At 48.4% G+C, this 25976-nt stretch overlaps 2 protein-coding genes across 3 annotated transcripts in view; one reads left to right on the top strand and one right to left on the bottom strand.

Moving 5' to 3' along the window:
* Positions 1–846, top strand: part of LRGUK (leucine rich repeats and guanylate kinase domain containing) — a 60259-nt gene extending 59413 nt beyond the window's left edge. For both annotated transcript variants that reach the window (XM_066551062.1, XM_066551061.1), the window contains one exon: positions 142–846. In XM_066551062.1, the coding sequence (XP_066407159.1) occupies positions 142–346 (205 nt within the window). In that variant the 3' untranslated portion in view covers positions 347–846. The remainder of the gene's footprint in view (positions 1–141) is intronic.
* A 3717-nt stretch (positions 847–4563) lies between these two features.
* Positions 4564–25976, bottom strand: part of EXOC4 (exocyst complex component 4) — a 351428-nt gene continuing 330015 nt past the window's right edge. Inside the window, exon 18 of the mRNA XM_066550131.1 lies at positions 4564–5847. Within this exon, the coding sequence (XP_066406228.1) occupies positions 5610–5847 (238 nt within the window). The 3' untranslated portion in view covers positions 4564–5609. The remainder of the gene's footprint in view (positions 5848–25976) is intronic.

Raw genomic sequence — 25976 nt, 5'->3', positions numbered from 1 at the left:
CGATGAAATTCCAAACCTTTAAAAACCCCAAACCCCAGCGGCTGCTCGGAGTGGCTGAGCTGAGCTTTCCCCCCGGACCCTTTGGGAATGCGGGGTCAATTTTCGCTTTCCTTTGGCGCCAATTCCCGTTTCCCGCTGCAGTTCCCGCAGGGGAGGAGGAGCCGGCCGGGTGCCCCCTGCGGAGATGGAGCCGCGCCAGCTCCGCGCGTTCCCCCGGACCCCGCTGCCCCTCCAGGCGCGTCCTGCCCCCAATCCCACCCCGGTGGAGGAGCAGCGACCCCTGAGCACCGCGTCTCTCCAACCCTGCCTCTCTCCAACCCTGCTCTTCATCTCTTTCCTCTGCTAAATCGAGCAAATATCGGCGCTGGATCCATTTCTCGTCAGCTCCCCTAAACAAACGACCAAAAAAAAAATGCTGTTTATTTATAAATTTATTAAAAAGTTATTTCTCAAAGGCAGAAATTATTTCCCCGGCCGCTCTCAGCTGGGAAACGGGGGAGGTTTTTTTTTTTCCTAGCATGGAATTGTATGTCTCATTAATTTTATAGATTTAATTGAGGTGTGGAAGCGCCAGGGCTGCTGATAATATGGTTTGTCTTGTAGGGCTGGTGAATTATTTAGAAGAGGGATTTTGTGAAGTGTTCAGAGGGAAATTGGGAGTGAAAACCAGTTCAGGGTTGGGGTTTTTTTTAATAAAATGTGGTTGAGTCACAATTATTTGATTTGCAAGTGGATTTAAAGAACCTAGCGAGGAGCCGTCAGCAAAAATGAGAATTATTGAGAAGCAGCTGAAGGGGTAGGAAGTGAGTGAAGATTTGGGTTTTCACAATAAAACTCCTGAATTAATGTTTGTCCTGATTCATTTTCGTTGCCATCTCCTTCCAGAGCCTTTTTCTTCAGCAGGTTCCTCCTCAGAGCCCTTTCCCTGCACACAAAATGGGACCTTGGCCCAGTTTGGAGCCAGGGAAGAGCCAAGGGTTTTGTTGGTTAAATTGGATGAATTGCACCAAGCAGCTCAGGGTGAGTAACTCAGATTCAGGGAGCCTCAAATTCCAAAGATTTTTAGGAAGCACTTGCCATGGAGGAGGATCCTCAAGCTGAAGATCAGCAGCTCTTCCAAGGCTCCAGATTTTCACGGGGGATTTTGGCAAAACAAGAAGCGATTCCGTCGCACTGGGGCACAGGGAGCTCAGAGGCAAAACTGCAAAATTTGGGTGTTTTTTTGGGGTTTTTTTGGCCAAAGTGGGTTTTTTTTGGCAGTTCAGTGAGGTGAGTGCTGGACTGGACTGGACTGAAAATCCAGCAGCAAACCATGGGATAATGGAATGGTGGGGTGGGAAGGGACCTTAAAGCTCATCCAGTGTCCAGGGACACCTCCCAGTGTCCCAGGCTGCTCCAGCCCCAGTGTCCAGCCTGGCCTGGGGCACTGCAGGGATCAGGGGCAGCCCCAGCTGCTCTGGCAATTCCAGCCCAGCCAGGAATTCCTCATTGCCAAGATCCCATCCCTGGCTGCCCTCTGGCACTGGGAGCCATTCCCTGGGTGCTGTCCCTGCAGGCCTTGGCCCCAGTCCCTCTGCAGCTCTCCTGGAGCCCCTGCAGGCCTGGAATGTGCTGGAAGCTCTCCCTGGATCCTTCCCTTCTCCAGGGGAGCATTCCCAGCTCTCCCAGCCTGGCTCCAGCCCTGGAGCAGCTCCATGGGTTCCTCTGGACCCTCTCCAGCAGCTCCAAATGCTGCTGATCCCAGCACTGGCTGCAGAGCTGGAGATGTTCTGTGCTCTCTTAAGAGATCCCAGGGCGAGAACTGGGTCCCTCCTGCAGGGCAGATTTGGGGTAGGTCGTGCTCTGCACAGCTCAGGTCAATGATAAAGGAGGTTTCCAGGATTTTTGCACAGTTTCCAACACCCTCTTTTGTTTTTTTCCCTGTGGGAGACCATCTCACGCTGCAGATGTGTTATAAATGCCCCATGTGGCCGATTTCCACAGGCTGGGATGGACAAGCAGCAACCAGACAGCAGCAAAGGAAAAATCAATGCTGGGAGGGCAGAAAAGTTTCCCAAGGGCTGGTGCTTTCAGGAGCCTTGAGCTTCTGTTCCATCCCTCAGAAGGGATAAATCCAGGACAACCAGAGCCTGATGGAGCTGCACAGGACCATGAGGACACCTGAGCTCCAATGAGGGACTGTGGGGCTCGGCCCAAAGCTGTGGGAATCCATAAATTCAGAGGGTTTTGGGAAAGCTGCAAAAGGCAGCCTCAGAGACAGCAGAACTGTGATTAGAGCTGAGCAGCAGCCATGAGATTGGGCAGCAGAAAAATTATGTAAGAAGTAGAAAAGTAAGGACAAATAGGACAATGGTCTGTGTATTAATGCTTGGCTAGAATAACTCCCTAAGCTGCAGAAAAGTTCATCTGGTGAGATATGAGGGAGTTCTGAGTTAATAACAGAGCTCTGTGCATTGTGTTTGAAGGCTCACAGGCAGGGTTGGATTTGAAATAAGCAGGCATTGTTTAACCAAAGGTACCTGTGCTTAGAGTGGTTGGATGGAACTACTGACAAAGTGCTTCTGCTTTGTGGGATTGGTCAAAAAACTGCTAAAGTGAGTTGTGACATTGAGTTCTTGGTCTGCTGCCAGGGATGTGAGCTGAGGGCATCTCCCCATTGTCACAGCCATGGAATGAGGCTGATGCTGGAAAATCAAACAGCTCAAGGCACGTTCCCAGCAGCCCTGTCCTGTTTGTGATTTGTACAGAGACCCCGGCCTGTGATACAAACCCAAAAGGGTTTGGTGGCTGCTCTATGGAGAGTCCAGGACTTCAAACACCAAATGTACCCTCAGGGGACTTCCCAAACCCCTCAGGAGCGTCTGGTGTCCAAGAGGAAGCCAAGAGGAAGAGTGTGGCTGCACAGGGAGGCTGAGGGGGGCGTGGGGACATTGCCAGGGGTTGTCTGAGGAGTTATTTACTCCCAACCATGACAGCTTGTCTCTACCCACCACCCAGCTCTGTAAACAAAAATTGTTCCCAAAATCTCTCCCCCACACCCACAGGATCTCCTGTTAGTGAGAGGGGGTTTGGAACAAACACCAACACTCAGAGCCTTTGCAAGGGGAACTTTTCCCTTATTTCCAATCTAAACCTTTCCTGGTAAAATTTGAGGTCCTTTGCTGTTGATTAGGGGAGAAGAAACCAAATCCCACCTGGCTACAACCTCTTGTAAGGGAGTTGTAGAGAGTGAGGAGGCGCCCCCTGAGCCTCTTTTTCTCCAGGCTGAACAACTGTCTGTGATAAACAACTTGATTTCTGTGCTTCAAAATCACAGCATCTGTGGTGTGTTACACTCAGGGTGGGAAGGAAACGCGCTTCATTCCAAACCCGCATTCCCAGGAAAAAATACTCCGTGAGGATCCTCTGATGAGGATTCTAAGATGCTGCTGCAAGGAAGAGTCCTGGAATTAAGGTGGGAAAAGACCTCCAAGGTCATGGAGTCCAAGGTTCTTGTGGTGTGGAGAGGAAGCTGGAGCAGGGAATGGCCACGGGGGGCTGGAATGAGGCCTGGATCCCCACATTCCACACACCCTGCTCCTGCCCTTCTCCTTGGTGTGACCCCGGGAATGTTCACCTCCCTTGTGAAGGTTTGGAGAGGACCGAGAGTCCGAGCTCTTGAGGAGACACCAGTTAATTGCAAACATTAATTACCTCAATGGAAAAACCTTCTCTTTCCTCTCCACCTGCTGCAGGTGAGTCCCTGAGTGTCCCTGCTGCCCTGTTCACACCTGGTGGGGCTGTGATGGACAACGTGAGGGGCAGCTGGAGGAAAAACAATTTAAATCACTTGTTTTAGACTCAAAAATACTCCCGAAGATGAGATTTTCCTGATTTTATCCAATCTGTCCCGTCCCCCACCAGCACAGCTGCTGGGTGGGTGGGAAACGTGGACTGCAAAGCCTGAGATCAGCAAAGCAGAGCCTCAGATTATTAAGAAATTAATAATTAACCAGTTGCACACCAGGCCACAGCAGCCCAGTCTGAATTCAGAGCTACTCACACATCAGTCCCACACCTCAAAGGGTACAAAATGGGATTTCTTTGTACCAAGCAGCTCCTTTTCCCTTTCCCAAAGTCTGGGTAGGGAACATCCAGCATTCCAGGATCTCCACGTGGCAGTGTCTGAGCAGGTGAACACAGATCTGTGATCCCAGGAACATCCCATCACCATCCCTCATGGAATTGTCCCCCCTCCTGCAAACCCATTGGGGAAAGGGAGGAACTCCTGCAGTTAATGGCCAATATTGGCATGAGAAAAATATGAATAAAAGGAGGGAATAAAGGAGGGATTATGAGGGGAAAAAAAGCTTGGAAGGTTCCTAACAACAAGAACTGATGGGTTCTGTGTCTTACATGGATGGTGGGAGTTGGTCCATGGTAGGTGAGGGTTGTTCTGAGTGACTCAGAAAATCATTTCCACACTGATGGAGCCTTGGAGAACACTGAATTTGGGCCTGGAAAGGAATCTTTTAAACACCTCAGGGATGACAGTTCTTAAAAACAGCCAGACAAACCACCAGGGATTTTAAACATCCTTTAATTCTGCAATTCCAAGGTTGACACACAAAGCACCTACAGCTCAGAGAGAACCTTTCCCAGCACAGGAAACCCAGCTGGGGCCCCAGTTTTCTTGGCAAATACAAGTGCAGTGGATTCAGATTTTGGAGGAATAAGGAACCTTTTGCCAGGTGAATTTAGAGGGTTAGGGCAGGGCAGAATTGGTGCCCTGGGTGTGCCTCAGACCCTGGATTTGGTGCCCTCCTGCCCTTGCTGATCATTGGTGCTGAGCTACACCACCCTGCCAGTCCTTCCAGTGCATCAAGCGACAGCCACAGAATATCCGTGGAGCTGGGGGGACTCGGAGATGACATTCAGGACAAGAAAAGGAAGCTTTTTTTTGTTATTTTAGATTGGCAATTTTCTCCTGCATCCATCCCCCCCCCGGCGCTGCAGGAGCCGGTGCCAGATGGCTCTGGGATAATGAAAGAGGAGAAGTGGGAACAAATGGTCCCGTGCTACCTCCCACGTGCAGCACTGGCTGCTCACCACCTGAAGGAATAAACAACCCCATCTTTGAGCAGTGGAAACAGCAGGAAACTTCACGTGGGAGCAGCCTGGAGGGAGAACCAGCAGAACTGAGCAGGCTCCGAACAAGATCTCCAAGCCATCAAGATCCCACGTGTGATCAACAGGCCTGGCACTGACTGGCAGGGTGCTGATTATTTAGTGTGGTCTGAACTTCCAAGACCCAATTTTCCTTTTTCCCACCCCACAGCTCCCTTTACATCTCAAGGCAAAGCAGCAGCAACAGAGCAAAGCTGAATATCCCACCCCAAACCCCGCCGGGGCTCCTGCTGTGGAATCACTTTTGGGAGAACATGAAAGAAGCTTTACATGGACACACACCAAAACCACCCCAACCCCACATCTCAAATAGCATTTCCCTCCTCACCACAATGCCCAAAAGATTGCCACTTTTTCTTCGATTGAAACAGAACAAAACCAACAAAAAAACAAACTCGGAGGTGCCACCGGCCGGTTGCGGGTGAGGGGGGTGGCAGAGGGGGTCACACGGTGGTGATCTTCTTGTCCTTGGTGGCCTGTTTGATGGCAGCCTGCTCGCAGATGATCTCCTTGAGGCGCTGCAGCCTCATGTTCTGCGTGGTCTGGTCCCCCACGCCCGTCTGGCTGCGGTGCAGCAGGTTCAGGGCGTAGATGTACTCCAGCTCCGTGTACTTCACGCCCTGGTCCACCACCAGGTTCAGCAGCTCGTCTGCCGTGTTGTAGAGCATCTCATAGTACTGCCTGCAGAGAGGAAAACACCCTGCTCAGTTCTGCTGCTTGGTGGCTGTGAGAGTCTCTCCGGATTTTCTCCCACCTGCCTCACGATGGTCATTTGGGGACCACTGAAGAGAAGACTCCCCCTGTCTTAAATCTCTGGCTCGGTAGGAGAAAGTCACACACGCCCAGGGAGAGCTGAGCGCAGTGCTAAGCTGTTGTTCACAGGTGTTGTTTGCTGTGTGCTACACTGAGCCCAATGAGAAGAAGAAGGAAGCACCGTGCCCTTTGTGCAACAACAGCCTTGGGAGCTGTCCCAGCTCTCGGCCTGGCTGGATTCTCCTGAGTTTCAGGTGGCCCCCACAGAAGAGCCTCACCTGTGTTACAGCCACCGTGACAGACAGACTGAGATGTAAGGAGCCTCTCCATCAAGGAGACATGGAACCCCCATGTGAAAAGGCCCCTCTGCTCCTTCCAAGGACTGAGACATGGAACCCCCATGTGAAAAGGCCCCTCTGCTCCTTCCAAGGACTGGGATGGAACCCCTAAACCAGGGCAGGTGTGTGGGGGAGGCAAGCTGACCAAAGCCAGATGTTTGCCTGCAGGTGTGACTGCTGGACCACGCAAACAATGGCTCTCACTGCTGAGAACATGGACTACCTGTTACATCTATGCCTTATTGTATCTGTTTCCCCCCCTCCCCTTGTTAGAGTTTGTTATGATAACTCTATTGGAAATAACAATTTCCAACAGTTATCATAACAAACACCTCTGAGTTAGCTGGAGATTTTGAGATCTCCCCAGCATAACAGGCAGGGCCTCGACTGGACTGGTGTGACCGTGTTCACAGGGGTCTCAGCTCGAGGGAAGAGATGAGGATCTGACTCCATGTTTCAGAAGGCTGATTTATTATTTTATGATATATATTATATTAAAACTATACTAAAAGAATAGAAGAAAGAATTTCATCAGAAGGCTGGCTAAGAATAGAAAAAGAAGGAATGATAACAAAGGCTTGTGGCTCTGGCTCTCTGTCTGAGCCAGCTGACTGTGATTGGCCATTAATTAGAAACATCCAACATGAGACCAATCCCAGATGCACCTGTTGCATTCCACAGCAGCAGATAATCGATGTTTACATTTTGTTCCTGAGGCCTCTCAGCTTCTCAGGAGAAAAAATCCTCAGGAAAGGATTTTTCATAAAACATGTCTGCGACAGACTGGACCAAAGGACTTTGTGTTTGGTAGCTATATCCACTCCCCCCTCTCTTTTTTTCTCTCTCTTTCTCTATCTTTTTCTCCTCCTTAATCCCTCTGTCACATTTTGCTCTGGTCATTCAACAAAGATGCATTTGTTTTGATTATCACTGCAAACCCTCTGTGCCGTGTTGGTTTCTTTTGCACCCTGAGATCAGCCCACGAACCATCACGAACCCCGTTTGTAAGGACAGATAATGACAATGGCCCAGGCCTTTCCTTTTGCAGAATTCCATGAGCTCTTGCTTTTATTCAGCAGTGCCACGAGCAGAGAAAGCTGAACAAAGCGCAGACACCTTCCTGCTGAACGTCATCCTACAATCCCAGAGGGGTTTGGGTTGGAAGGGATCTCAAAGCTCCTTTTGTTCCACTCCCTGCCATGGGCAGGGGCACCTTCTACCATCCCAGGCCGCTCCAAGCCCTGTCCAGCCTGGCCTTGCACACTCCCAGGGATCCAGGGGCAGCCACAGCTGCTCTGGGCACCCAACACGGGCGGGTCTTAAAGTCAAAGTGACAAAAATCCCCTTTATTGGGACTCAGAGGATGGTTTGGGTTGAAAGAGACCTTAAAGCCCATCCATTTCCAGCCCTGCTTTGACCTCCTCTCTTCTGCCCCCAGATATCCCCTGGCTGAGCCCTGGGAGCTTTTCCTGCCCGGGCTGATGGTCTGGGAAGGGTAAATCAGCTTCCCTGTGCCCACATCAAAGCCAAAAGAGATCTTGGGGAGCTACATTTGCTCTTTGGTTAGGTTTGCTAATCCCACATAATTATTTATTAACCTGTTTGTCAGGTGACAGACTGAGCTTTTGGTAACTTTTAATTCTTTTCCTTGGGTTTTTTAAACCTCAACTTTAAAACCACAAAGGAGTTGGCCAGCATTCCACGGAGCAGATTCCCCTCACCTCTCCTCCATTTATTTATTCCCTCCATCCTTTACGACTCCCTTTCCTCAGCCACCTCTTGATAATCAAAAGAGGGTTTCTAATGGCAGGGACAAACACACTTGTGAAAGGAAAATGAAGAGCCTAAATAAAAAATCACAGAACAAGAGGCTCGTCCCAGTCCCTCTTTCATATTTCATTATTTGATAACATCAGAGGCTGAGTCCATCAGAGCTGCTCGGGCGAAGGCAAACAGGAGAGTGTCTGATCAATATTTATTAATACTTTCAAAGACAAGGGAGGCAAAGTTGAGCAGACTCTGTAATGGAGTGAATAATTACTCATGCAAATCGGGCTTGGCCGCGGGCGCTGCCGCGGCACAGCGAGAGGTTTTTAATTGCGCCCAATTAAAAATGCACACCTTGTGCTCCTTCCCTGCTGCCTCGCCTGCTCCCCTTTTCTTTTAGAGAGGAAATTTTTTAATTAAAAAATAATCTGATCCCGAGAAGAGTGACAGATGAATCCTGTGTTTGCGAGGGGGCAGGAATTCTTCGGTCAGCTCAGACCTGGGACAGGTGAGGAGAGGATGGGGCTGTGCTGCTGGGCTTGTCCAGTGATCAGTTTGTGCACATTTAGCCCTGCTTTGCCTTTTTTGCCTTTAAGGTTCTCTGTCACATTGGGAAAACCATGGATTTTTTTTTTTTTTTTTTTTTTTTTTTTTTGCTTTGGAGCAAAACTTTCCTACCCCTGGATCCCCAGAATGTCCAAGGCCAGGTTGGACGGGGCTTGGAGCAGCCTGGGATCATGGAAGGTGTCCCATGGCAGGGATGATCTTGGAGGTCCCTTCCAACCCAACTCATTCTAGGATGAGTTTTTTTTTCTTTTAGGTGCTTTTTTTGCCTTTAAGGTGCTCTGTCACATTGGGAAAGCCATGGATTTTTATTTTTTTTTCTTTTTTTCTTTGGAGCAAAACTTCCCTGCCCCATGGAACCATGGAACAGGTTCTTAGGGACCTGTTCTTCTTAGGAAGGTTTTTCTTATTCCATAGGAATTCTTCTCCCAGATTCCTTTGGAATAAGAGCTGCTCTTCACAAGGGAATTAATCTGCTCCAAGCTTTCAGCTCTTCAGGATGGTAAAAAAAAACTTCTCCATGGGCATCCAGCCCCAGTGTTGATGGCACATTTTGGGGAATGAGGAGTGAAGGACTGCCTGAGGGATCCCGGATCATTAACATCCGTCTCAAACAGGAAAATTAACTAATTCTGATGGTTTGGATGGCAAAGATTTGTTAATTTTTTAAAAAATTAAATCAATTTTTCATGTGATGAGCTCACATCCCAACCGAGACACCCATGGCCCGTTCCTCTGACCACTGGCAATGGGATGGAGTCCAAAGCTGCCTTGAATTGTTTTGGGCATTTATTTGGGCTAAAACTGAACTCTTCCTGCTCCCTTTATCCATCTGGAATTGCCCCTGGAGGATCCACCACAGCCCTGTGCTAAGAGCAGACAGGGGAAGTTAAATACCCCTTTAATGGGATGGAAATGGTTCCCAACTGCAGGAAAAAAGCATCCCAAGGGCAAACCAAAAATGCTGAATCCACCTGACCCCCAAACCAGTTTGTTTTATTGGCTTTTAAGCAGCACTTTTGAAAGGAACTACAGCAAATTGCCAACCGTGAACCCATTCTGCAAGGAGGCATTTTGAGCTTATATATCTATAGATACCCATATTAAAAAATGGTCTCTTGAACTCTGTTCTTGGAGAAAGAGAATAAAAATTAAGAAGCTTTCTCATTTAGGGGGAAAAAAAAAATCTCAGGAAAGGCAATCAGGATGAGCCCAGCTCCTCTGAGGGCTATTAATACCATTCTCCATTTAAATGCTAATGTTCATCTCTAACCCAAAAACAAAAAAAAAAAAGTTTTCAAAAGGTGGCCAGGTGAACTCCAAATGAAATCCTGATTTCCCTGAGAATGACTTGATCTCCTCTTCAGAGGAGGAGATGTTTCAGAATAAAGGATCCCACTTTAATTATCCCTTTCCTGACGTGGCTGGGGGCCCGCTCTGCATCAGACAGGAACAGGAATTCCAGCCTGGGTGCTGAATTAGCCAAAGGGAACAGAAAAAAAAGGAGAAATGTGAATTCTGTCCCTTATCTCCATCTCTTTTGGGGGATTAGGGAGGAGCTTTGGCAGCAGCCGGAATTGCTGCTCTAATGGGAAAGTCAAAAAGGTTAAGTAGGAGGCACTTATGGAAAATCTGGATAAAAACTAAATGAGGGGACAGGGAGACAAGATAGAAGGAAGATTTTATGATGAGGGTGGTGAGGCCCTGGGACAGAATTCCCAGAGCAGCTGTGGCTGTCCCTGGATCCCTGGAAGTGTCCCAGGCCAGGCTGGATCACCCTGGGACAGTGGCAGATGTCCCTGCCCATGGCAGGGCGTTGGGATGCTCTTTAATGTCCTTTCCAGCCCAAATTCTGTGATTTTATGAAAAAACACCAGGCAGGACAAGCAAGAAACTGAAGATGATAAAAAAAGACCAAAGCTGTGGTTATAAAATCACTCAATTTTGATATTTGAAGATCGTGGTGGAATCATGACATTTAAATATAAAGGGGGATGAGTGAGTCTAAAAAAAAAAAAAGGGAAAAAACAGCAAGAAATTGTTGACTTCGGTGAAGTAAAGCAGAAGAAATGGATTTTCAGGCCTGGCTGAAAAGAAAAAAATCCCATGGGATTTTCCTTTTGGAGTTACCAGAGGTGGGAATAGGGCAGAGCTGAGAATGGTCACAGGGCACTGGATATGGGGCAGCAGAGATGAGTTCCAGGCAGGAGCTTGCAAGGATAATTTTGAAAGCTCAGAACACCAAAGGAAAACGCAGGTGAAGCAACAATTTCTGTAATTCCTGCACCTGGTGAAGGCTGAGGGGATGTTTGCACACACACACACACATCAGTGAGCAGCATTTTAAATCAAAGATCTGCAAATGTGGGAGCTGCTGCCTCCAGCTCCAGGGCTCCTGATGATGAGATGGAAAACAGGGATGGGAGGTGACAGCTTCCAGGCTTTTCATGGAATCACACATGGGTTGGGTTGGAAGGGACCTTAAGGACCATTTAATTCCAACTGGGACACCTTCCCCATCCCAGGTTGCTCCAACCTGGCCTTGGAGACTTCCAGGGATGGATCCAGTTCCTCCTTCCAACCACTGCTGGGTTGGAAGGGACCTTAAGGATCCTCTAATTCCAACTGGGACAACATTCCTATCCCAGGCTGCTCCAAGCCCCATCCAGCCTGGCCTGGGACACTTGCAGGGATGGATCCTCTTTCCAACCACTGCTCATCCTAAACTGCAGCTGCAACCCTAAAATAAGGGACACCACCCTCAGGACACCATTCCATGAGGGAATGTAAATCCCGATTGACTTTTCTGCAGATTTATTCCTTGATTTTTCAATCAGCCCGGAGCAGTTCTGGGGACACCAACGGGAATGTTCCTTCTGCGCCTCCAGAAGAATCCAGAGGGCTTTAGGGGAGTTCACTTCAGGGATGGTTTTGCTGTTCTGGTCACCTTCAGCTCCTCTCTGACACCACACCAAGACCTGGACACTTCTCCTGGGGTGAGGAAGAAGCCCCTACATGGCTCCATGGGAGGGGAGCTGTAAATCCTCCATGAGGGAATGTAAATCCTGATCGTCTTTTCTGCAGATTTATTCCTTGATTTTCAATCAGCCCGGAGCAGTTCTGGGGACACCAACGGGAATGTTGCTTCTGTGCCTCCAGAAGAACCCCAAGTGGTTCTGAACAATGGGGGAGGTCGCATCAGGGATGGTTTTGCTGTTCTGGTCACCCTCAGCTCCTCTCAGACACCACAGCAAGGCCTGGACATTCTCCTACATGGCTCCACGGATTGAAAAACCCCAAAAAGAGGCCAAAAATGTTCCCGTCACTGTGATCTCCACCTTTTCTGTGCTCACCTCACCCGCAGCCCCCTGCGAGCAGCTGCCCCATCACCACACGTGGCACAATTTGGGACAGGAGGCACTGGTGGCTCGGGGGCTGTGCTCACAAGAACACAAAAAAGCACAAGAACGTGAAAAACCCCACTTAGAAACCTAAAAATGTGCAAAATTCCAAGACGGGGAATGATTTGGGAAAAGAAACAAAGCAGGAGAGGAAGAAATAAAAGTGAATTTGGAGTACAGTGGTGCTCCACGCTCCTGTGGTAGCTCTGCAAATCACAGCCCTTAATAAATAATCAAGGGATGGAAGGATGATAATGGGGTTTTTTTTAAAAAGCTGGAATTAAAATTAAGCCATTTATCCAAGGCAGGAAAAAGTATCAGAGGTGGGAAGCCCTCACCCCTTGCTCAGTACCCAGGCAGGGCTCTGATCACTACAGAGCCAGGCAAGAAAAACAAATGTATTTATTCAAAAGGGCATAAGCACAGCCTTCTAATTAGAGACAGCCTCGTTAGAAAATCCAATTATTTTCCCTTTTAAAGTTTAAAGCACAGACACAGCGTATGAAGCCCTACATACAAATCAGCTCACCTGGGGGCTGCTTTTTATACAGACAAAGCCATTTTGGATAAAAACCCCCCCAGCCAACACCTCTGGGTGCCACGTGCAGCTCTGTCACTGGGTTTGTCACCACTGCAGAGCTTTTTGTCTGAGAAATCAGCTCTTAAACGCAGAATTAATTAGCAAAGGGAAGGGTAAAGGACGTGCAGAACACCACCCCCCTTCCCAAAGCTCTCTCCTGTCCTTCCTCTTCCTTTCTATCCTGATAGTTATCTGCCTTATCTATTCTTTTCTCATTAATGTTTCCTTCTTACTTCCTTTTCCCTGCCTCCCTCCGAGGGTTCATCACTTGGACAACGCTGGGAACAGGAGCTCCAGGGGAGGCTCAGGTGGGAGGACAGAAGGAATTTCCTCATGGAAAAAGGTGGTAAACAGAGAGACCAGAAGGAATTTCCTGTCACAGACACATTTTATGAAAAATCCTTTCTTTAGGATTTTTTTCTCCTGAGAAGCTGAGAGGCCTCAGGAACAAAATGTAACCAATGGTTATCTGCTGCTGTGGAATGCAACAGGTGCAGCTGGGATTGGGCTCATGGGGTTGTTTCTAATTAATGGCCAATCACAGTCTGACTGTCTCAGACTCTGGTCAGTCACAAGATTTTATTATCATTCCATTCCTTTCTATTCCTTTCAAGCCTTCTGATGAAATCCTTTCTTCTATTCTTTTAGTATACTTTTAATGTAATATATATCATAAAATAATAAATCAGCCTTCTGAAACATGGAGTCAGATCCTCGTCTCTTCCCTCGTCCTGGGACCCCTGCGAACACCTCCACAATTTCCTCATGGCAAAAGTCGGTAAACAGAGAGATCAGAAGGAATTTCCTCATTTTTTAGGACAAAACTGAACTCTCCCTGCCCCCTTTATCCATCTGGAACTCTTCTCCCAAATCGTTGGATGGAAAAAGTTGGTAACCATTGGAGAAGCTGCCCAGGGAGGTCTGGAGTCCCCATCCCTGGAGGTGTCCAGGGAGGTGGCACTCAGGGCTGGTGACAAGGTTGGATTCTGTGACCTTGGAGGGCTTTTCCCACCTCATCAACCCTGGGATTCTGGGAATGGGGATCCCTGAGCATCCCCACAGAGCACTGAAACCCAGTCCCCGAACAACTCGTGCAGTGAGACACAGCAATTACACAGCTTTTCAAAGGGAGGATAAACCCATTAAAGCCCATTAAATAATTCTTCAAAAAAAAACCCAAAGAAACAAAAAACAATGTCTGAGCCACTCCTTGTAGCTCCAATCCGGCTGATCCTAATGAGAGACGGAAATTCTCTCTCTCCAAATGGAACTTTATAGGGTATTAAACAAGCACCCTCAGCACTTATCTAAATCTTTAATTAGTTCTATAATATACTGATGATATCAAGGCTAATTAAATTTATACAGATAAAGAGCAATGAAATTCTAGCCAAGTGAGCTGGAAAGTACATATTAAATAGTAAATTTAATGGCTCAGGAAGATAAATGCAATTTTGTAAAAAAAATTAAATTCAATTTACATGTCATATTAAAATTGATTTTGAGTGTGCAAATGATTGGAAAAGAATCTTTTTAATAGATCAGTAAAAGTGTTAATCTGACCTGTTTAAATATCAGTTATTAATGCCAGCATTTGCAAATAAGCCACACACATTTGCATTTTATTGCATATAGTAAAAAAAAAAAATTATCGATACCATCTGCCAGTTTATAAGGAATATTAAGGAATTCTTTCCCCTTGCCTCATGCATAAATTGGAGGGAAGGTGGAAATGAATGTAGCCTGAAAGAAGAGGGAGTCAGCACTTCCACAACAGTGCAGCAGAGATTGCTCCAGTCAGCAAAAAAACCCCACAATTTTCCCTTCCCTTTGGGAACAACAATCACAGTGGCAACCCTCCAATTTATTTAGGATCAAGTGAGGTGGAACTGGATGTGACTGGGGAGGTGCCCAGGGGTGCCAGCTGAGCTTTGATAAACCAGGAATGGCTGGGAGCTGCTGATGGGTGAAGGACACGATGGGATCTGCCTGATGGGGACAGAACTGGGGCAGAAGCTCAAGCAGGGCCCTCAAGCCAATGTCTGTAGGTGATGGTTGGGTTTCCAAGTCCATGTCTGCCTGGTGTAGGTTGAATTTGGGTTCCACAAGTCAAAGCCAGCCTGGGGTAGGTCATGGTTGAGTTCCATAAGTCAGTGTCTGCCTGAGGTAGGTCATGGTTGGATTCCACAAGTCAAAGTCAGCCTGGGGTAGGCCATGGTTGGGTCCAACAGGTCAGTTTTGCCTGTAGTAGGTCATGGTTGGGTTCCACAAGTCAATGTCAGCCTAGGGTAGGTTGTGTTTGGGTCCACAAGTCAATGTCAGCCTGCGGTAGGTTGTGTTTGGGTCCACAAGTCAATGTCAGCCTGGGGTAGGTTGTGTTTGGGTCCATAAGTCAGTGTCTGTCTGTAGTAGGCCATGGTTGGGTTTCCAAGTCAAAGTCTGCTTGTAGTAGGCCATGGTTGGGTTTCCAAGTCAGTGTCTGGCTGCAGTAGGTTGAGTTTGGGTTCCACAAGTCAAAGTCATCCTGTGGTAGGTCATGGTTGGGCTCCACAAGTCAATGTCAGCCTGGGGTAGGCCACGGTTGGGTTCCACAAGTCAATGTGTGCCTGTAGTAGGCTGTGGTCGGGTTCATCAAGTGAATTTTTCCCGCAGTAGTTGTGGTCAGTAGTTGTGTGCCATGCTCCTGCACTAGGCTGCGGTCAGGTCCATTAAGCTGTAGTAGCTGTGGTCAGTAGTAGCTGTGGTCAGTAGTAGCTGTGGTCAGGTCCAGCACCAGGCTGTGGTCAGGTCCATCGAGCTACAGTGCAGTAACTATGGCAGAGAGAAACCAGGATGGGCTCAGTGCCAAAATTTGAGATATCCAGAAGTGGTGGCCATCAGCATGGAGCTGTGGCTCTCCTGGATGAGGGATTCAGAGCTCCAACCCTCTGCTCCTTGCTCTCTGTGGTGGCCACTGGCCTGAGGAACATTTCATCCCAACTTCTCCTGATGCTTGGAAACCTCCAGGTTGGAGGCCACAGGTTTTTATGGGCAGCTGCTGTTCATTTCCAGCATTTTTGGTCAAAATTGCTTCTCCCTCTTGATCATTCTGAGGGCAAAAGTTGTATTTAGAGGGATTGAAACCCACCACCCCTAAAAGAGCAGCTCCCACAAGTCCACCCCTGAAACCCCCTGTGCAGCACAGCTGTGGCTTCTTCTGCCATTCCTGGTGGGTTTAGCTCCAATTATCCCAACTTTTTCACCCAACAGAGCTTCACTGCAGTATTTTTTTTTGCCAGACAGCACAAATCTGAGCATTTTAAATGAAAATATTATCAAGGCAATGTCAGTGCAGGTAAAACCCAGAATACATGGGGTTTCTATCTCCACTCTCCACTGCATGGAAAAAACCAAGTTTTACTCATGGAATATCCTGGAGTTGTGTCACGTGAATGTCACTTTTTATGGACTGACTCCACTGCAGTGCAACAGCGGCTCCTTGGAAACAAAACTGGTCCCCACAGAGTGAGCAGAGAGTCCCTGCACGGCTTCTGGATGGTGGAGTAGTTCAGAGCCATCAAAAGCACAGCAATTCTCTGAACTGCTTTTTATCTCCTCCCTCTTCAGCTGCACAAACCCTCCAGGCTCCCCAAAGGACTCTGCTGCGAGAACTGAACCTGCAGTTTTCCCTAGTAATTTATTAATTTTTTTCAAGTTTTTTTTGACCTCTCACAATTCCCATCTGAGAATTTCCCCAGGCACTTTGGAGACTCTGCATCCAGAACTTCTCTCAAAAGCTGCTCTGAGGGTGAGAAGGACCAAGGACCCCACCATGGTCCCCTCCAACCTCATCCATTGTGTGTGGGGAGCTCCTTGTGTGTCCAGCGGGGTGGATCCCACCCAACAACAGCCACCCTACAAAATCATGGAATCACAGAACCATTCTGGCTGGAAAGGCCCTTTAGAACATCCAGTCCAACCATTCCCAGCACTGCCAAAGCCACCACTGACCATGTCCCCAAATGTCACAGCCACAAGGCTTTCAGTCCCTCCGGGGATGGGTATTCCAGCGCTGCCCTTCTTTGGCTGAAGAGATTTTTCCTAATAGTGATGCTCCTTGAGTAACCAATCCCAGATTCCACCCCTGAAAGCCCCTCCAGGGACTAAAAGCACATTTTCCTGATGATTCCCAAAATCTGCACATTCTCCATGAAGGAAAACTGCATTTCCCCGAGCACCCCACTTTTAACAGATGGCAGAAAAATTCACCCATTTGCCACGTTGGGCTGGGCTTAGGAAAACAACCCAGGATCTGAGGCACTGAATCCTATTAAAAAAAGCCTATTAAATCCTATTTTAAAAAGCCATATTTTATATCTTGCCTCTTCCCAATCCAAGCTGTTCCCCACCAAAGCATCAAACTTGCTCTTATTTGCACTTTTCCTTCTCCTCTTTGTTTTTCCACACATGACAAGGGGGAATCCTGATTTACAACTTCCTTAGGAGAGGGTCTTCTTGAGAGACCCATTTCAGCTTTAGGTGTTAATGCACCTCTGTGACGTGAGGTGGCAGCTGAATTTTAGAGCCTCTCTGTATTATTTGAGCTCAAATCTGGAATACAAATGATGAAAGACAAGGGGAGCTTTGCAGCCTTCAGTAAAATTGGAGTAAGACACGATATGCTGCACATAATTCCCTGAATATATCTAAACGCCGACATCATCATACGTGTGTGCGTTCAATGCAGTGCTCTGGATGTAATTATTCAAACAGCTCCCTAAAAAGTAAGAATTGAGGCATTTGGACTTTCTCAGAATGTGCGGATTTCTCCTGGCTACGAGGCCCAGGTTCATCAGAGGACAGATTTAATTGCTACATCAGAGTTTGTGTGTTGATATTCGACATCTGACGCGCGAAAGTTCAGGGACACCAATCAGGCACGGTGCAGATGCCACTCTGCAAAATGTTCTCAGACAGTCTCCATCTGTCAGATATGGTAATCCCTGCTCCCCATCAATAATTCACCTCCTTCACTCCACGTTTCCCGCACTGGAGTTGGAATTTTTAATGGCAGAGGCTCCACCTTGGATAGACGGCGTTGCCTGCTCTGCATTCCCCGCTCGTTCCTGCCCCGCAGCCTCTCGCCTTTGGCACTTCAAGAATAATTTCTCAGTTTATTTGGGGTTTTTTTTTTGGTTTTCCTTTTTTTTTTTTTTTTTTTTTTAATCACAGCTCTCCTTTTGGGCTGTCTCATCTTGCTGGAGGGTGGAGGTCAGAGGGTAATTATGGCAACCACACCGAAATCCAGCTCGGGGCGATCACACCTTTCCTGGGAAAGCTCCTGGGGAGCACCACGGGGGAGGCTGAATCCCCCAGAGAAGATGTTACTGCACAGTTGGAAAGGGGGGAAAGGGAGGGAAAAAGCTGCTGTGGAGCTGTTCCTCCATGGGTCAGAAAATGCTGAGGGGCATCTTGTCCCCAGCTGACTCCACAGAGCCCATAAAATCACAGAATCTTGGTTACATCCAAACTCTTTGCAACCTTAAATCCTTAAAGAGAATGAATAATAATAATAATAATAAAAAAGATGGAAAGCAACTTTTTATGCAGGCCACAGATAGTGACAGGACACAAAGAAAGTTTTAAACTAAAAGAGGTGAGATTTGGATTAGATTTTTGAAGGACGGGGTTTATTGTTTATTGTGATTGTCCAGAATAAGATGTTACTGCACAGTTGAAGTGGGAGAAAAGGGGGGAAAACGGAGGGAAAAAGGTGATGTGGAGCTGTTTCTCCATGGGTCAGAAAATAGTGAGGGGCATCTTGTCCCCAGCTGACTCCACAGAGCCATAAAATCATAGAATCTTGGTTACATCCCAAACTCTTTGCAGTCTTAAAGAGTACTAATTATAAAAAAAGATGGGAAGCAACTTTTTACGCAAGCCACAGATAGTGACAGGACACAAAGAAAGTTTTAAACTAGAAGAGGTGAGATTTGGATTAGATTTTAGGAGGAAGGGGTTTATTGTTTATTGTGATTGTCCAGAATAAGATGTTACTCCACAGTTGAAGTGGGAGGAAAGGGAGGAAAGGGAGGGGAAAAGCTGCTGTGGAGCTGTTCCTCCATGGGTCAGAAAATGCTGAGGGACATCTTGTCCCCAGCTGACTCCACAGAGCCATAAAATCTCAGTTACATCCCAAGCTCTTTACAGCTTTAAATCCTTAAAGAGAGTTAATTAAAAAAAAGATGGAAAGCAACTTTTTACACAGGTGACAGACAGTGACAGGACAAAAGGGGAGTTTTAAACTAAAAGGGGTCAGATTTGGATTAGATTTGAGGAGGAAGGGGTTCATTGTGAGGGGGGTGAGGCACGTGGAGCACCCTGAGATAGAGGAGGGTGGTTTAGGGTCCCTCCCAACCCAAACCATTCCATGGTTCTGTGATCCCAGAGCCAGGAGATGGCTGATTGTCGAGAACATTCCCTGGCATGAGGGAAAATTCCCCCCATAATCACCAATCAATCCTTCAGTGACAAAAGAAGGTCCCCAGGTGCCCCCAGCAGGGGCAGCCCCAGCTCTCAGCATTTGAAAGGTGGAAAAACCATCTTGGGACTTTTTTTGGGAAAAAAATCCCTGAGGATAAGAAGTGATAGCTGGGAATGTTTCAGATCCCACCACCCAGAATGACCAGCACATCCCCAGGCATGGATCCTCAGCAGAAGGAGAAGGAAGAAACTCCTGGTTGCAGAAGGCAGCTGTAGAAATCCTTATTTAGGATTATTTAGGATTATTTAGGTTCACCAGCTGAATGTGTGGCTTTGCACCAGGACTCACCACCAGCCCTGAGTTGGCTAAAACCTCCAAGCCAGACCAAAAGTCAATGAATTAAAGATTTTGTTGATTAAAGAGTAATTAACTACAGAGGAATGTATCTCAACCTGCCAAAATTCAAGTGTCCAGTGCAACCCCTTCACCACCATGGTCACCACTGACCCTTACCCCAAGTGCCACATCCTCATGGTTTTGAACTCTTCCAGGGATGGTGACTCCTCCACTGCCCTGGGCAGCTGTGCCAGTGCTTTAGAACCTTTCTGGGGAAAAAAAAAGTTCCTAAACCCAGTCCAGGCCTCCCCTGATCAATTTAAAGGGCTGGAACCCTGCTGTTCCTGGGCTACACCTGCTGCCATCCCTGCTCTACCCCAGTGCTGTGCCATGGCTTGACCCTGATGGTCCTCTCAGTTCTGCTGCTCCTGTCCTTTCCTCAGTTTCCCTTTTCCCTCCTCTGTCCCACCAGGAATTGGCTTTGCCTTTTTCCTTTTTCCTTTCCCTTTCCTTTCCCTTTCCCTTTCCTTTCCCTTTCCCTTTCCCTTTCCTTTCCTTTCCTTTCCTTTCCTTTCCTTTCCTTTCCTTTCCTTTCCTTTCCTTTCCTTTCCTTTCCTTTCCTTTCCTTTCCTTTCCTTTCCTTTCCTTTCCTTTCCTTTCCTTTCCTTTCCTTTCCTTTCCTTTCCTTTCCCTCTTCTTTTCCCTTTTCCCTTCTCTCTTCCCTTTTCCCTCTTCTTCTCCCTTTTCCCTTCTCCCCTTTCCCTCTTTTTTTCCCTTTTCCTTTTCCCTTTTCCCTCTTCTTCTCCCTTTTCTCTTCTCCCTTTTCCCTTCTCCCTCCTCTCACCTCCCCAGCCCTGTGCCCAGACCTGGCACATCCTCACTGTCCCTTTGTGTCCCAGCACCGACATTTTCCTCCCTCCCAGCCCTTTCCAGGGACACATTTGTGGCTCCAGCAGGTGGCAGAGCTTCACCCCTGCCTTCCTCTGATGAGGAGAGAGGAGGGATGGCTGCTCCTGACACGCTGATGGTTCTTTCTTTTATTATTTTTTTTTCTGTAGTTTCTTTTTTTGTGAGTGTCACACAAATTCCCTTCTCAAAAAATCTGTCCTTTCCCTTCAAGCTGCTTGTTGGGAATTTCACCAGAACCTCCCAGAACAGGACCCAGACATTCTTCTCCCAAGAACCCCCCTTTAAGCACGGGAGGAAAGAGCAGTTTCTAACCCAAACAGGAGATCCAAGGTGATGTGGGAGAGCTCAGACAGGGAGCTCCCATTCCCACACACTCACAGTGGGATCTGCTCCCATGGGATGGCTCTGGATGCTTGCTCGGGCTCAGGCTGAGGGTTGGGCTCTTCTCCCAAGCTGACCAAACAAGAGGAACAACCTCAAGTTCCAGGAGAGGTTTAAGTTGGATATCAGGGGAAGTTTCTTCCCCAGAAGGGTTTTCCAGCCTTGGTGGAGTCCCCGTCCCTGGAGGGATTTCAAAGCCCTGGAAGTGTGGATGTGGCACTTGGGGACAGGGTCAGGGGTGGCCTTGGCAGTGACAGGGAAAGGGTTGGGCTGGATGATCCCAGAGGGCTTTTCCAACCCAAACGATTCCCTGATTCCAAACAGAGACAATCCACGGAAGGATTCAGGAGAGAATCCTGTTCCTTGTGCTGGGAGCTGCCACCCTTGGCTACTCTAAAGTAAAAAAACCTTTTAATGAAGGAAAGTCAACGTGATTCCCTCTTCTTCCTCGCCTGGATTCCACTGGATCCCATTTCCAAATTCCGCTGGATCCCATTTCCAGTTCCACTGGATCCCATTTCCAGTTCCACTAGATCCCATTTCCATTTCCAGTGGATCCCATTTCCAGTTCCAGTGGATCCCATTCCCAGTTCCCCTGGATCCCATTTCCAGTTCCAGTGCATCCCATTCCCAGTTCCCCTGGATCCCATTTCCAGTTCCAGTGCATCCCATTTCCAGTTCCAGTGCATCCCATTTCCAGTTCCCCTGGATCCCATTTCCAGTTCCAGTGGATCCCATTTCCAGTTCCAGTGCATCCCATTTCCAGTTCCCCTGACTCCCATTTCCAGTTCCAGTGCATCCCATTCCCAGTTCCAGTGGATCCCATTTCCAGTTCCAGTGCATCCCATTTCCAGTTCCCCTGGATCCCATTTCCAGTTCCAGTGCATCCCATTCCCAGTTCCAGTGGATCCCATTTCCAGTTCCAGTGCATCCCATTTCCAGTTCCACTGGATCCCATTTCCAGTTCCACTGGATCCCATTTCCAATTCCACTGGATCCCATTCCCAGTTCCCCTGGATCCCATTTCCAGTTCCCCTGGATCCCATTTCCAGTTCCAGTAGATCCCATTTCTAGTTCCCCGACTCCCATTTCCAATTCTCCTGACTCCCATTTCCAGTTCCAGTGCATCCCATTTCCAGTTCCAGTGCATCCCATTTCCAGTTCCCCTGGATCCCATTTCCAGTTCCAGTAGATCCCATTTCTAGTTCCCCGACTCCCATTTCCAATTCTCCTGACTCCCATTTCCAGTTCCAGTGCATCCCATTTCCAGTTCCAGTGCATCCCATTTCCAGTTCCACTGGATCCCATTTCCAGTTCCAGTGCATCCCATTTCCAGTTCCAGTGCATCCCATTTCCAGTTCCACTGGATCCCATTCCCAGCCCTGCAGCTGCTGCCTCCGTGTCTCCAGTCCAACCCCTCGTGTGATGCTTGGTGGCATTTCCAGAGCCTGGAGCTGTGGAAGTGCAGGGAATCAGGGAAAGCTCCTTGGAAGGCACAGAGAGGAGAGGATTTGCGGGAATGTTCCCGTGGAAGTTTTAGAGCAAGGCCACAAATAAAGCTGCTCTCTGTGCACACAGAATCCTGCTAAAGCCAGTGCTGGATCCACCACACACACACAGAGGCTTTACCTGCACCTGAAAGTGAGCGTTCACACTCATCCTCATATTTCTGTGGGATGAAAAGCTTATCAGAACCTGGGCACCATCTGGAAGTGCAGTTTTGGCCTCCTGATCCAGACTTTAGACCTGGTCTAAGACCCTGCAGCCTGGGGGGGCCTGGGGGGAAAGCCCTGTGGGCTCTTCCCAGCCAAAACCTCTTCCCAGCAAAACCCCTTCCATGCTTCCTGTGGGAAATGAGGTGCAGGGAGAGACTGGAGTCCCCTGGGAACCCAGCAGAACCCCTTGTCCCAGCCCTTGAGCCCCTGCCAGAATGTCCTGGGTGGGTTTCCCAAGGATCCAGAACCCGTGGGGACCCCACCCTGTCACTGCAGGACATGAAACAACTTGAGCTCGCGCACCGCTGCTCTCAAGGAGAAGAAAAGGGAAGTTTATTTCCTGACTCCAACATTTATAGCTTTCTAAAAGTGACAGTGGATTGGAGGGTGACAGTGCCACCTCCCCAATGACACTGGACAAACCAACAGCCCATCAAATTTCTCTTTTTCTACAAAAGAATGCAAAACAATGAGTTATTTACAGAAAGTGTGTGAGGAAGTTTGTGACAAGAATGTCAACATCAGAAGGCTTAGAAAACCTTAAAAAATCAAAGCGACACACCCCACCCCACTGCCGACCACGGACCACGTAGGTTTGCTCTGTATTTCTGCTGCCACCACCCAAAACCCAAATTCAGTGCAAATAAAGCAAATATTGAGGAGTTCTCCCTGATTTCCCAGAGCCACCACAGAGAGGACAGTGGCCACCAGGACTGACACCTCCAGGATGTGCCTGTCAAACCTTGGCCTGAAAAAACCAGAGCCCACCTCACATTGCACAGGCCTGGGTAAATTAAATTATCCAATTCCAGCTGGAATTCCAACTCAGACCTTCTATTAAAGCACTTCCACAAGTGACTGGCCAGTGGCAAAGCATCGTCACCGAGGCCAAAATCACTAAAGGTGGAAAATAAGAAGAAAAAAACTTGCAGCAAGAAAAATCCCTTGCCTTTAATTACCATTAGCAATGCAGCATGACAGAGGGAGATAAACACACAGGCACCTACACAAATAAGGAGCTTGGGAACACAAAGTAATTACTTTGATAGTTTTTTTTTTTATTCCTCCCCCTCCCCAAAGACATTCAAAACTTATTAGTCTCCAGAAAGCACATATCAGCAAAAGACTGTCACCTCGGGGATAAATGAGGGATTTGTTTGGAACTCATTTCCAGGAGAATATATCCTGATGGTTTTAAGGCAGGGGAGGAACGTGTTCTGACCAAAACTGACTTCTTAAAAATGTTTATTCCCATCTTCCTGAGCCTGGAATGGGAACACCAGGTTCTGCCTGGTGAGAAGTTCACCCCATTGATTGTTTCTCCATCACGCCACGAACCCAGAGAGGAAAAGTCAATGAAGCCTCTCAGTTTTTCAGTCCATTTCCAGTTTAGGAAAATTGAATTAATCTCTTTACTCAGACATCCCTGTCCAGGCAATGAAAATCATTGCAGAGAACACGAAAACCTCTCTCTTTAAAGGTTACAGAGCGAGGATTAACAGTGCCTGGGGCAAGGGCTGAAAAACCTGATCAAAATAAAACATTGAGTCAACACTGGCGAGGCTGAGCAGGACTGGGGCCTCCCAGAGCTTGCTGATATTTTCAGATGATTCCTCCTGGCACTTGGAGCCATCCCCACGGAGAGTGGGTGCTCTGTGATCTCCCACAGCCAGGGGAGAGCAGGGCTGGGAGAGTTTGGCCCCTAATCCAGCTACTCTGGGGATGCTACGGGGTGTAAAAGCCTCAAGGGTTGTCCTGGGGAGGAATATTTGAGACTGGGCACATCCACGGAGAAGAGCAGAGTTACACCTTCCAAAATCTCCAAAATACTCCAGAATCTCCTCTCCATCCTGCGCTGAGAAGTTTCAGCAAAGGATTTGGCCACGGCCCAGCTTCCAGGAGCTCCTGAAGGACTGGAAAAGCTGAAAGTTTGGGAAACCTGGAGAAGCTGAAAAGGCCAAAGGATCTGGGGGACGGTCTGGAAAGCCAGGAGGGGCTGAGGGAGCTGGGAAGGGTCTGGAGAACCAGGAGGGGCTGAGGGAGCTGGGAAGGGTCTGGAGAGCCAGGAGGGGCTGAGGGAGCTGGGCAGGGGCTGAGCCTGGAGCAAAGGAGGCTCAGGGGGCCCTGGTGGCTCTGCACAAGTCCCTGCCAGGAGGGCACAGCCGGGAACAGGGACAGGAGCAGAGGAACGGCCTCAGGCTGGGCCAGGGCAGCCTCAGGGAGGATTTTGGGGAAATTCCTTCCCAAAAAGGGCTGGGTGGAGTCTCCATCTCTGGAGGGATTTAAAATCCATGTGGATGTGGCACTTGGAGACATGGGGCAGGTGGTGGCCTTGGCAGGGCTGGACTCAATGATCTTGGAGGGCTTTTCCAACATAAACAATTCCATGATTCCAAATGTGCTGAAAAGCAGGGAGACACCAAAAAAAAAATGCTCCAGGGAATGCTGGGAAGAAACAGATTTGGGCCCTCCTAAAACTCCTGGCAGATTTCACTGGGAATGGGATCCATGGATGGGGGAGCTTTAATGATCCCATAAAAAGGTGGAGCTTTGGGATGCACTGGGCAAGGGCCACACAGGGACCCTGTGATCCCCCAAATCCCCCTGGGGCAGCAGGAGGAGGAAGGTGGGGATGAGGCCATGGAGCTGAGGGCTGGTTTTTAAGCCTCTGATTTTCGGTTAATGCGGTGAAACCACTAATTACAGCTAATTAAACCTGCACTGAGATCAAAGCTCAGCAGAAGCTACAGGGGGGAGCAAACAAGGCGGAAAAGAAAGGGAAAGAAAATACGGATTTTGTTGTAAGCGAGTCCTTAATTGAAAACCAAAGCAGCTCTGTTAATTAAAAGCTGCAAGCCCAAACGAGGACAGGCTGCAGACACAGGAGCCCAGCCTGGGATGCAAACAGCACAACTTTCCACAACCTTCTCCTCCAGAGCCTCTTCTGGCCCTCATCCCCTGTAAGGAAGGGATTTCCTGGGATCCAGACTGGGAAGATTTGGGGATTTTTACTTTTCTCAACTCAGCTACGAAGAGGGGGAACAGAGTGCCCTGTGTACTCAGCTGATGTGGGGTTTGCTCAAACTGAATGATCCTAAACACCCCAAATTTAGTCCTGGCTTGAGGGCAGCCCCAAGGAGAACATCTGAGATGCTTCTCTCACCCACAGGTGGCAGGGGAGCATCTCAGGAGCTCTGCAGAGACTCCTGACTCTGAACAAAGCATCCAGGTCAGGACTTGCTGGACCTGATGCTCTCCACACACAAATGGAGCTCAGAGGAAGATTTCCTCCACCAGCTCCTCCCTCAGGCAACCTGGGCACCCAGGCACAACCACAGTATTTATCGAGAGTAAAATCAGGCAGAGAAATAAGATTTGGCCATGAAAAGTCTCCCTGCAGGGCACGGCGATGTTTGGCTGCTTCCCTTTCCCTCGGCAGCTCCCAGTAGATGGCAGCAGGTCATTGCTGATTCCTGCTGCCAGGGAACGGCAGAAATCCGGGAAAAATCGAACAAAAACCTGCCCAATCGAACAAAAACCTGCCCGGGCTGGCAGGACAGGAGGGCTGAGCGCTCCCTGGCAGCACAGCCCCGGTACCAGCCC

This window comes from Molothrus aeneus, chromosome 5 (assembly GCF_037042795.1).
Source record: "Molothrus aeneus isolate 106 chromosome 5, BPBGC_Maene_1.0, whole genome shotgun sequence".
NCBI classification, from domain to species: Eukaryota; Metazoa; Chordata; class Aves; order Passeriformes; family Icteridae; genus Molothrus; species Molothrus aeneus.
The sequence above is the reverse complement of the archived record's forward strand: the minus strand, read 5'-3'. Positions and strand labels throughout refer to the sequence as shown.